The sequence below is a fragment of the Micropterus salmoides genome, unplaced genomic scaffold (assembly GCF_014851395.1).
Source record: "Micropterus salmoides isolate LMB-PRFRI ecotype aquatic unplaced genomic scaffold, ASM1485139v1 Ms_hic_scaffold_15, whole genome shotgun sequence".
Classification (NCBI taxonomy): domain Eukaryota; kingdom Metazoa; phylum Chordata; class Actinopteri; order Centrarchiformes; family Centrarchidae; genus Micropterus; species Micropterus salmoides.
In genome coordinates this window covers 14,700,794-14,713,346 of record NW_024040596.1, presented here as the reverse complement: position 1 = coordinate 14,713,346, position 12,553 = coordinate 14,700,794, and the positions used below count along the sequence as shown (strand labels likewise).

The 12,553-nt window shown below is 38.9% G+C and overlaps 1 protein-coding gene across 3 annotated transcripts in view; it reads left to right on the top strand.

Annotated features, from left to right (window-relative positions):
* The window catches only part of ppp1r9ala (protein phosphatase 1 regulatory subunit 9A-like A), a 30,889-nt gene that overhangs the window by 10,525 nt on the left and 7,811 nt on the right, over positions 1–12,553 (top strand). For all 3 annotated transcript variants that reach the window (XM_038720506.1, XM_038720508.1, XM_038720507.1), the window contains exons 3-16: positions 3,087–3,219; positions 5,655–5,775; positions 6,128–6,232; positions 6,521–6,653; positions 7,569–7,730; positions 7,847–7,900; positions 8,438–8,667; positions 9,777–9,873; positions 9,972–10,098; positions 10,283–10,434; positions 11,030–11,354; positions 11,443–11,500; positions 11,589–11,660; positions 12,028–12,229. In XM_038720506.1, the coding sequence (XP_038576434.1) occupies positions 3,087–3,219; positions 5,655–5,775; positions 6,128–6,232; positions 6,521–6,653; positions 7,569–7,730; positions 7,847–7,900; positions 8,438–8,667; positions 9,777–9,873; positions 9,972–10,098; positions 10,283–10,434; positions 11,030–11,354; positions 11,443–11,500; positions 11,589–11,660; positions 12,028–12,229 (1,971 nt within the window). The remainder of the gene's footprint in view (positions 1–3,086; positions 3,220–5,654; positions 5,776–6,127; positions 6,233–6,520; positions 6,654–7,568; positions 7,731–7,846; positions 7,901–8,437; positions 8,668–9,776; positions 9,874–9,971; positions 10,099–10,282; positions 10,435–11,029; positions 11,355–11,442; positions 11,501–11,588; positions 11,661–12,027; positions 12,230–12,553) is intronic.

Below are 12,553 nucleotides of genomic sequence, written 5' to 3'. Positions count from 1 at the left end.
ATTGTAAGTTGTAAAACAAATAGTTGTAGTAAATCACTTTGACGAATTGAACAGAGATTCTGGAAACTAGCTATCTGCACCGTCTTGGGGTGCGTCCAAAGGCTACATAGTGAGGAGACTGAAAGACAGAGGGACAAGAAGATTGTTTGTTTGATTCCTCAAGTCTTGACATGTTGGATCTAAACCTCACACCCTGTTGCCCAGAGTGGAAATGTTTACTAGACTACATCATACATCCTCATGGCACATGTCACAATCAATCTCTAATCCTTTAGAGCTACTCCTTTTATTTTTTTTAAATAGTCACCCTGTGTTGTTTTAACCACAACCTGGTTTGCACTCTGGGAGCACAAGTCAACATTTGTCACAGGGAATAGTGTCTCTCAGATATCAAAGATTATACACTAGAACACTCCACCTGGCAGCTCGGTGTTTCCAAGTAAGCCTATTTCTGTTTTGGTGTTAGTGAGACTATATTCTGGAGAGTGTATTAGGCTCTAATAGCATGCTTGGAGAATCATTTTAATTTGAATATTGGCCATCTTGATGTACGAGATGGAATCACAAATTTGTGTGGTTGTAGTCACGGAGAAGTATAGCAAAACAAAATCAGAAATAATATCGCATATCTAAGTTTGCAGATGTGTACATTTTGTTGTTAAATTAAAAATAAATTGAATAATAATTTAGTCAAGTTCTCAGATTTATTTTTTTAGAAACTTCTCAAACCTTCCCTCCTGTAAATAGTAATTTTTGCAATAATATGACTGAAGTGGTCTGCTTCTGTCTCAATGCTCACAGAAGATCTTGTCAATTTTACAAGCATTTGCTTGCCTTGGTTTGTGCGTGTCATGGCCTGGCTCCTGCTCTTCCGAGAACCACTCTGTCCCAGCTCACCAACTTGACATAACTTGAGAACTTAATGCCTAGAGCATATATTTGATATAAATAAAAGAGGGTGATTGAAATCTAATATTTTGTTCCTAGAATTTATAAAAAAAAAGTTTGGACTAAAAAAAAAAAAACTGGTCAGAGCACACACAGGACTTATGCACGAGATCAGGGTTCAGGATGCTTGTGTGGCTGTACGAGTGAAGAATGAAAAACCTTACTGATGCCACTTGAATGTAACCTTGAATAAAATCCGAAGTCAAATCCCAGTTAAAATCCAAAGTTTCAAGATGTCCAAAGGTTATGCCCCATATTTATTGCCACTGTGAGACAATATTTTAAATCTTCTTTATGTATTTCTCTTTTAGACCATTTATTAAAAAAAATTAATGGAATAGAATGAGGCTTAGTAAAGTTTAATATGAAGACTACTTCATTCTTTCTCTTTATTCATAATCTACCTGCAGCTCATTCTTTCCTATGTTTTCCCACTTTCCTCTGTTTAATTTCCAAGAGGCAACTCTTGTGTTTTGCACCACTAAATTAGGAAGCCTGCTATTCTGTAAAACTACAGTTCCTCTCTCATAAACTCCTGTTATTCACTCAGTCAGACGCACCTTTAGGTTGCACCTTTTACCTTGATGGCAGCATCCTGCAACCACCAACAACTAAATCGTCATGACAAAGAACCAGATTAAGATTAATGATGACCAAGCAGGGGATTTATGTTAACGACTCACTGTTGGGTTCATCTCCATAATCAGGTGGATGTATTTGATGGAGTCTATTAAACTCTAATCTACTTTTCATCACCAGTGCTGTATATCTATAAACCAGTCTCTTATAATTGAATCATTTATTTTTTTCTGGTTCTTCTCTCTTGTTCAGGTCCAACAGCTTGTTAATTTTACTCAGGCCTCTAGATCAGTGATCTTGCTTTGTAAGATTGTCTGAACCTGCTTAGAAATCTCAGCAGGCCTCGCTGCAATTCCTAGAAAACAAATTGGCAACTATTACACAACCATGTTGACCAATAATAATTACGTTTTTTTTTTGTTTGTTTGTTTTTTTTTAGCAAAAACTGTGGTTTGACTTTGTAAATGTAAAAATTTGCTGTTATGTTAAAAATCTATGGATTTTGGACTGTTCAAACAATGCAGGGTATTTGAAGATGCCACCTTGAGCTCTTGGAAACATTTGTCTTGAAAAGAATAATTGAGTAAAGAACTGTTTGTTGCAGCTCTTATTACAATGTTGCAACTGAATCACAACAGATATCGATCCATTTTATGCTGAATATTGTAGTGCTCAGTTTGACAGAGTGGATTACAAATACCATTTCTGCTTGATAGTATCAGAAGTATTTAAGGTAAATGGCAGAGAGTTTGGCGGGTGTTGAGTACTGGATTATGCCTTTTGACTGTGGGTTTTTATATTATTGTTATATTTTATTACTTTTTACCGTACTGATGACAACACTTGTCGCCTCCAAACATTGATCTTTGCTACATTCACGGCTTAGCTCTCCCCAGCTGTGCCCTACTTTCCCTGCTGCTCATGTTCTGCCATATGTGTGTGTGCTTTATAATTCCAACCAGAAAACAGCCTCTGGGACACATCCAGTGCTTTGCAAGGCCTGCCTGCAAACTTCACATCTTAAAACTCTAATGAAAGTCTTCAAGAGTGTGTCTTGGGAATGCGTCTGTTCAGAAGTGTGATTGATAAAACTGTGATTAAAGATACAAAAGATCACTAGCAAGAGTTGATGCGGTCTGTACAGTTCGATAACTTTTATTATTATTCAGCTTTATAATCTCTGCCAGACATTGTTGTGAGAACAATGGCCACAGTTTGATAAGTACAGGAGTGAATTTCAATGTCAATGGTCCAAATCATTATCAAAGGGCTCTGTAAAACGTGCTTCAGTAGTGCACTGATGCCTTAATTTCCCTAGTAAAGGTCCAAAATGTGAGTGTAATTCTCCCTCCCCATGCAGATTCTCTAAAATAAATAATGTGTCCTTGTTCAGCCTGCCAGGATAAATGAGAGTAACTCGGAAGTGAAAATAATTTGCCTATGTCTGCGCAGATCCCAAAGATACTCCTCAACATAAATCTATCTGATTGTTAACTGCTTGGTAAGGACATAGAAGGTGGTGTATTGAAGATATGCTCTTGATATTTCGACCAACACAGGTCTTCAATACCTTCTCCAATGAGGAATATGATCGGCGTAACGATGATGTGGACCCAGTCGCAGCGTCTGCAGAGTATGAGCTGGAGAAGAGAGTGGAGAAGATGGATGTGTTCCCTGTGGAGATTGAGAAAGGTAGGTTTAATAACACTGAAGGTAAATTCCTGTGTCATCAGCAACCGGAGAGAAACATTTCTCTCAGACACCTGTCTGATTCCAACACCAACAATCTGGTCGATCACTTCAATCATATCTGCTTGTCGTCACTAAATATTACTGCTCCTCTAAAGGTTAGGCCTACGTCTAAAGCTAGTAAGCAACCCTGGATAAATGACAGCATTCGCAGCCTCAAAAGGGAATGCAGGAAAGCAGAGCGCAGATGGAAAAAATCCAGTCTCCAAGTCCATTACCTCAGTCTGAAGGATTTATTAATTAAATACAATAACTTGGTTAAGGATGCGAGAACACGCTATTTTTCTGAACTCATTACTACACATAAACACAATCCCAGGTTTCTGTTTAAGACTGTGGATCAGCTGGTAAACCCAACCCCTCCTTGTGCCTCAGCTGGAAGTAATGATGACTGTGAATTGTTTTTATCTTATTTTACCAATAAGGTGGTGTCAATCAGAGCCTCTATTACCCACGCGGCCTCTTACTCAGAGGTTCCTCACCAGCAACAACAGAGTTTTAACCAGTTTTATCCCATCGACTTGTCTGAGCTTTTAAAAACAGTATCACAAATGAGAGTGTCCTCCAGCCCACTTGATGTAATACCTACAAAGTTTTTACTGAAAGTAATAGATTCTGTTGGGCCCCATTTGATCTCTGTTTTCAACAGCTCCCTATCTACTGGTTGTGTCCCTGATTATTTTAAAACGGCTTGCGTGAACCCACTTTTAAAGAAACCTGGTTTAGATCCCCCCCTCCCACATAATTTTAGACCAATTTCAAAACTGCCTTTTATTGCAAAGATTCTAGAAAGAATTGTGTCCAAACAGCTGCTCACTGTACTGGAAAATAACAAAATATTTGAAAAGTTTCAATCTGGTTTCAGGAAGTACCACAGCACTGAGACTGTCCTGCTTAAAGTCACCAATGACCTTTTAATGTCTGCTGATGAAGGCATGTGCTCAGTCCTGGTACTCCTGGATCTTAGCGCTGCTTTTGACACCATTGATCACAACATCATATTAGACAGACTGAGGCACTGGGTGGGGATCTCTGGTACGGCCCTAGAATGGTTTTCATCCTACCTGTCAAGTAGGAAGTTTTGCGTGTCTGTAAACAACTATGTCTCTTCGTTCTGTCCAGTTAAATATGGTGTGCCTCAGGGGTCGGTCTTAGGACCCATTTTGTTTTCCTTGTATCTGCTTCCCCTTGGACATATTATCCATAAACATGGCATTTCTTTTCATATTTACGCTGATGACACACAAATGTACTTGCCCGTCAGATCCACAGACCCTGGAATGCTGAGTTCACTTAACAACTGCCTTTGTGAAGTTAAAAAATGGATGTCAAATAATTTCCTCCAACTGAACTCAGACTAAACAGAAATCCTGGTCATTGGGTCCCAGCAGATGGCAGTATTTGATTGTTCCCTAGTAAATCACATTAAGCCTGTGGCAAAGAACCTTGGTGTTTGGTTTGATAGTAATTTAAATTTCGAGCAGCACACCACAAAGCTTGTTCAATCATGTTTTTATCAACTTAGAAATATAGCAAAAATTCGATCTATGTTAACTTTTAAGGACACCGAGACCATTTTACACGCCTTCATCTCATCACGCCTGGATTATTGCAACAGCCTTTTCACTTGTTTAACCCAAAAATCTATTGATCGACTCCAGACTGTCCAGAACTCAGCTGCCAGGCTTTTAACCAGAAAACAAAGAAATATGACCACATTACTCCTGTTTTAGCTTCATTACACTGGCTCCCAGTATGTTTTTGAATTGACTTTAAAATTATATTGATTACTTTTAAAGCTCTTCATGGCCTCTCGCCTTGTTATATTTCCGAACTTTTAGTCCCATACACACCAGCACGTACACCTTGAGATCCTCGGGCAGAGGTCTGTTGTCTGTTCCAGAGTCTCGACTGAAAACTAAAGGGGACAGAGCGTTTGCTGTCAGGGCCCCGAGGCTCTGAAACAGCCTGCCCGAGGAAATCAGGTCAGCTGAGTCAGTGAACTCTTTTAAGTCCCTTCTTAAAACATACTTTTATAGGAGAGCCTTTCCCGATCTTATTTGACTTTATTTTATCCCTTTTATTTTATTGTATTTTACTAATTTTATATTTATCTTAAACATGTATTTTAGTCTTTTCAATGTTTTCATGCTTTTATCTTGTATTGTTTTTGTATTATTGTCTCTTGGGTATTATTGTCTTTACACTTGTTAAAGCACTTTGTAACTTGTTTTTGAAAAGTGCTCTACAAATAAAGATTATTATTATTATTATTATTTCAAAATGGATGGAAACATGGATTCATAAACTTTTAGAACTGACCCTATTTGTATGCTTCTTCCCAGCCTTTAAAATCTTCATTATTTCTCTGTATTCAGGAGACAATGGACTTGGCATCAGTATCATAGGAATGGGAGTGGGAGCTGACCAGGGCCTAGAGAAGCTTGGCATTTTTGTGAAAACAATAACAGAGCAAGGAGCAGCTGAGAAGGATGGACGGTGAGTTAAAGCGCTGCAAACGTCGTTTATGTACAACCCCACATTTATTTCTCATTTACAAAAAGTGACTCAATGTTTTGGGATACAACCGGAAACATGGCACTCACTTACTGTACACTGCACCACCGCATGTTTTTAATCACACTCTAGGAGTTGCTCACCCTGCCCCAGGGCCCGGTGACACACAAGACAGAAACAATCGGATTTATTTATAACATTTGTTTTACATCCAACTACTAAGGCTACTGTATTTAAAATTAATCTTTACTACTATCCTGAAGGCAGTGCATAACTTTTCTGTGGAAATTCTTTGAAAACCTTTTCTTGTTATTACTATCTTTTGTATCTCTAGCATACAGGTGAATGACCAAATAGTGGAGGTGGATGGTATCAGTTTGGTGGGCGTCACTCAGCTGTTTGCTGCTACAGTCCTGAAGAACACCAAAGGCACAGTAAGGTCAGCTCAAAACACGTCTCCTAAAAACAGCCTTATTGACAAAGATCTTGTTGGTGATAAGACTGAGCCACCATTGCCTCAATTAAAAATTACTGGTAAAGAGTGGAGTCTCTTTATCTCCAGAGGCCATGAATGATTCTTCAATGGTTCTTTCATTTATCATAGGGAAATGAAACACCCACACATGACAAGGGCATGCTTAAACTGCAGTCCAAGAAATTTACATATCCCTGTAGCGAGAAGTGGTATTTGTAAGCAACATGTAAAAAGTGTGTTTTAACAAAACAGGTTCCTCATTGGACGGGAGAAGCCAGGGACGCAAAGCGAGGTAGCCCGCCTCATAAGCGAGACACTGGAGCAGGAGAAGAATCAGCAGCAACATCAACTCCTAGATGACCCCTATGAACACTCTACAGAGGAGGTGAGTCAGGTTGTAATTAGAAAGCTCAGTTTATGCCATGTGGGAAAGATTCCCATGATGTTTGCATGATCAAGACTGTTTTATGATTACAGAGCGGGTGATGTGAGGATTAAAATACTGTGCATTGACGATATATATCCTTTAAATTTGGGTTTATTTACATTGAACGACGGACTTTGGCTGTTGTAAGGCGTATTTGTCTGGTTGTCATTCCCTTCTGTATGATTAAATGCCATGTCGGCTATATCGGTGCTTCCAGAAAAGTTAGAAAAGTTGTATTAACAGCTTGGCTGTTTACGTGAACGCTATTCACAAGCCGGAAGCTAGTAATTACTATAACCCCTACATAAGACATGGCATTAGGTCCCTCTCAGCTTGACCAGGAAATGAGCAGCTGGATGTGAGTAAGCCATGTGTCACCATTCTGCTGTGTTAGAAGGTGTTCATTCAACAGCTGCCCGTGTCTGCTAGAATTGTGAAATGTTTGCTTTCCTGAAGTTCAAGCAGCCACAAGCCCCTGTTTTTATGATGAAGAAACTGAGCAGGGAATAAATGTGGGATTTAGTGGTGCAGACGAAAAAAGGAATGTTGCAAAATTTGAAGTGAGGACGTGGACACCATTTTGAGAGGCTCTGTGGTTATGCAAAGTGTGTGTGTGTATGTGTGTAAGTATGCTAATAATCTTGTTATCCACACGTTAGTGTGTTCTTTGCTACAGATATGTTACAGACATTTGTAGCCAAACTCCTGCACTGCCTCCCCAATGAACCAGCCTACTAATGTTTGGTTGTGATGTTGTATTGATTGGAGGGGCTGTGCCACTGGAAGTGTTGTTGACACACGCTGAGCATGTTTCCGGGCATGTAGGGTGTGTTGGTGTTTGCGATATGTGATGCAATGTTTGTCATGTTTCAGGAGGAGCGCTATGAGGAGGAGGAGGACGAAGCAGATGAGAGGATTCTGGGCTCTAATTTCTCTCCAGGGCGGAGCGTAGAGGTGTTTGAGCTGCCTGATTCAGAGGCTTTGTTTATGCCAACCAACATGGACAGCTCTCAGATGGCATTCAAGTTCAATGAGGTATTACCCACACTATGACTTTCAGTCTTATGTGGTTTAAAATATAAATCAAAGTTTAAACCACCATTACTTAATAACTTACAGTTATTAATAAATTTCCTATTTTTGTTCCTTAGCTGCAGCTCAAACACAGCATTGCTGAAGCTGAAATAAATCAACTAAAGGAAAAGGTATGAAGATCGGAATTTTCTTTTTTCTTTTATTGTTTTTAAGATATTAAAGATATTCACATAACATGAGAAATACAAGAGAAATAAATAAACTTTAGAATAAATACAAATTAATATTGTACAATATATAAGAAACCAAAACAGAAAAAGACTTTCATAAACTTTATATTTTCTGAAGTTGGGACTTTGGGACCGTTTTTGAGAATGATGGTTGGAGCATTCTTGTTTCTGAACTTTTAACTCTTATCTCTTCACAGTAAGTAATGAATATTCAGAAGATACTTCTTTTTTTGATAACTTCTTAGGCTGTACAAGTACATTCATTAGAAAGATTTGATGTATCAAACTGTGTATGTGAAAATGGTGATGCACTTACTGTAGGTTAAGATAACCGAGTATAAAATGCATAAGCATATAAAATGTGTGACCTAGTTCTCTTAAGTTACTATTTAATACAACAAGTAACAGTAAACAGACTGTATCACTAAACCAATTCAATTTAGCCAACCAGGGTAACATGTCACCATCTCTGCACAGCTAAGGGCATCTGAGGAGGACAAATCCTTGTGGGAAGACAGGGAGTCTGCACTGGAGCAAAAAATCGAGGATAACAACAACAAAATCCTGAAGTTGGAGAGTTACTGGCTGGAAGCCCAGGTTCTGTGTAAGACTGTGAATGAGCAATTAGCTGAGACTCAGACTCAATATGAGACCCTGGACAAGAAGTACAACAAGGCCAAGAAACTGCTCAAGGACTACCAGCAAAAGTGAGTTTGTTCTTCACTGATGCAGGGTCAGTGCTGTTGGATTCAGTGGTTTACTTAAGGCAAAGTATTAATATATTAAAAATACAATGAGAAGTAAAAAAAAAAAAAAAATTAAAAAAAAAAAAAAGGTTAAGTAGTGATTTAATTAAATTGGTATATGAAAAAATACAATAAGCAAATAGCACACAAAGAACATAAAATGTGTATATAAGCAATCATGCAGACATTTGTTTTGACTCAAAAGCCGCTACATAAAGATGTCTGGAGATGGGATTTAAAAATGTAAAAAAGAGTGATCGGGAGAAGTAGACTCTTCCTGGGGATTACATTGCTTCATCAATAAGACTTCAGTGACTAGAGTTGGTTATAAACTGGTGTCAAACCATGCAGTGCTTTAAAAACAAAGAGGTAATTTAAGGTAGTTGGATAAGAGGGAATGTTTGCAGCATGATTTTTTTTACAATCCATAAGTTTTATCATATTTCAGTCTAAAAAAAACATTTGTTGAAGAGCTGTACCTTGGTGCATCCTGATGTAACTTGAGTTTGTGTAGAATATCCTTTTTGTCTTAAAAGGAGAAACTGAAAACACAAGATGATTTTTTTAGTCAGAAGGTGTTATATCACAAAGCAGGGTGGAATATGACACTCTGGAGCTATAGTAGATGGATATATAAATATAATTTTAGTACATGAGAGGGAATAATGTCTGAATGATTTAATAAGCTTATTGTGTGGTTAAAAAGGTTTAGTGGTTATAAGAATCATAGAGCAAAGGGTTGAAGAGTCATTTCACCCAAATCATAAAAACATTTTCTCACATATCCCTAGTGGGATGAACCCATGCCAATAGTTCTTGTTTTATCTGCTGAGGTATAAAAATATATATTTTGTGACAATATATTTTCCCATTTATACTCTGCTTTTTGCTCCTAAAAGCACAAGTGATGTTTTTAAACAAAGAGATCAGCTCTGATTTTACATTTTATGATTTTGTAAGGAGCATATCTGCCAGTGGAATGAAGCTGTTTAGAGATAATAACATAAAATAGAACATGTTTACACACTAAAGGTCTGATGTGAAACCACATTTTCCCTTTTCCTCCCCAGAGAAATTGACTTTGTGAAGAAAGAGGAGGAGCTGAAAAAAATTCTAGATGAGAAAGACAAGTGGTACAAGGAGCAGCTGGAGAGCTTGCAGAACAGGGTAAGGCCTCAGCTCGAGGAAGAAGAAACAAATGCTTATACACCCCAGCAGAGTTGCTAGAGGCACTGACATGAGCCTGAGTATTGTCTTGTCCACAGATAGCTGTCCTGGAATCTCAAGGGAACTCAGGCGTGGAGCGTCACAGTGGTCGGGACTTAGCAAGAGACAAGACATTAGGCGGCCAAGACCAAGTTACCAGCACACAATCTGTTGACTCACTACTAGGTACAAAGGCTTACTACAATTAAATTAGATTTAAAACGAAAGTACACACGTCACACTTTAATTGTGCAATCTGTAAAACATTCACAAGCACACATCATAAACGCCAGTGACCATGGTGAATAATTAATACTGTGCGCTGTGTATTCTGACTTACTTTGTACGTTTTTTTTCTTCTCTTGTGTAGAACAAGACTGGAGTGAGTTGGTCCCTGAGACTGAGCGCTTGGACACAAGTGCACACAGAGCAAAAGGCCTGCTGGCTCAGAAGGCCAGACGTCAGCCTCCGTCTCGAAGCAAACTGAAGGAGAACCTTGCAGTGGCTTCAAGTCACTCTCAGGTCCGGCAGGAACAGCTGAAAGTGATACATTGCTTAATTTACTGCAAGCTAAAGCCCCATGTTGTATGAGCATATAATTGGATTGAACAGTCTACTCAGGCGAGAAGTAAGGTATGCCATGTAACCTGAAACCCCATCAAGGCACGCTTACGCTCAAATCGCCATCTTGGGGGTAAAACTAATGGTGATGAAATCCTGTGTTTTGCGTTTATAGTAGAAGCAGAGCACTTGTTAACTTGAATAATAGTTAACTTTTTGTTGTGCAGCTTTTCTTGTGAGGCAGTACTTTTCCTAAAAAATAGAATTGTCTTAGCATACTCACAGCTGTCCTAAAATACAATAGCAAACACCTAGATTGTCTTTTTTTTTTTTACAAAGCAATAATACACCTTTATAACAAGGCAGACATGTTTGATACATTTAAAGCAATTAAAATAATAATACAAAGTAGCTCTTGCACCAAGAACTATATTTCTACCTTTATCTCAGCCAATCAGAACTGAAGAGTAGAGTTTTATGAATTATTTTTTTATTAACTTAATAGCTTCTTTCACTTCTTCCATGCACTGTCCTTGTAAAACCTTTGTTCCCACAGGAAACTGAAGAGGAAGAGGATCAAGAGGAGCAGGAATCTCCCAGGAGGAGGAGGTCCATCCAGGAGAGCCTTTCCCTCCCAGTGCCTGTGTGCTATCCTGGAAATGGACAGAGAGATGATCCAGGAGAGACCAAAGATAGATCCAGGAGTAAGGCAGAGCTCTCCAGCAGCCCGTCTTTGTCACCATCACAGGGAGACAGTGTTGAAAGCAGCGGAAGTCCTTCTTTGTCCCCTCCAAAAGACATCTCCTCATCACATTCCCCCTCTGGGTTCATGCGCAGTGCGAAGAAGAGGGAGTCCAAAGGCAAGAGCAAAGAGCTAAAAGGTATCCAAGACCTAAATGTGTGATGGCTGCAATAGCAGTCCTTTCTGTTGCTTCGTTACTGAGCCTGATGATTATTGTTTCATTTCAGAGGAGCTAAATGAGGCATCATCAGCAGGAAAGCTTAAGAGAAGATTTCCAGACTTTGGGTAAGTCTCCATAGTGATCACTGTCAATTGTTTCCCAAGTTACCATCACTTTTGCTCTAATGAAAAAAATGTCAATGGTCGTCAACAGAGGCCTCCGGAAGTCAGGTGGCAAGGGGAAAAAACATGACAAGGAGGCGATGAGAGCATCTTTGGACAGCAGGTACGTTCATGCTGATCAGATTCATTTTTAATAATTTAAAGGTGACAAATATTCCAAATATCTATTGAGTTGTTGGGGTTCTTTTCCATGTTTTGTTTGTTGGAGTTACAGACAATATTTTTACTGAATTTTTAATGGAAATAACTCCATGAAGACTTTAACTGCAGTGTTACTGGAATCCATGTTACTGTGGAAGTAAATATTGAGCTTTCTACTTTTTTGTTGCCTAATCTTAATACAGGTTGTTTTTTTCCTTCCTTTATCTGACGGTTATTACTTATTGAGTAATTTTAATACAACACATCACGTATTAAGCTATCACACGTGTCTGTGAATAATTGTATCTTCCTCTTTCTGCGCTGCCTAGGGGATCGGCAGAGTTACTGGAGGAGTCTGGAGGGAACCTATCTCCTGCAGATTCAATGACCTCCATCCCTACATGTATGCCCTTCTCCTGGTTTGGAGACAAAGAGAGGGACAGAGACAGAGAGCCCTCATCTTCCAGCAGCAGTCTGCCGTTCACTGCAACTGAAACCAGCAGTGAACAAAGCCAGGATCGCAAGAATAAGGTAACTTCCTCTACCTTTATGTGAAAAAAGATATTGGGCATATAGAGTATTAGTATCCAGCACAGTGTTGAAATTAGTTATAAACTTAATGAGAGATAAGTGAGATTGAGATATTCTCTCTGTCATTCTGCTCTCATCACTGATGACTCGTCAAGCTGTAAAACAGTCATTGTCTGTCCTCCAACAATAATTTTTTTTCTTCACTGAAAGAGTAAAACTAGTAGACATATGACGGGAGGCTGTTTTCAAAATAAGCTACACCACGATACAGTAAGTGGATTCACATGTTAGCCATTAGCGAGAGCTAGAGAGAGGATTTGGTGG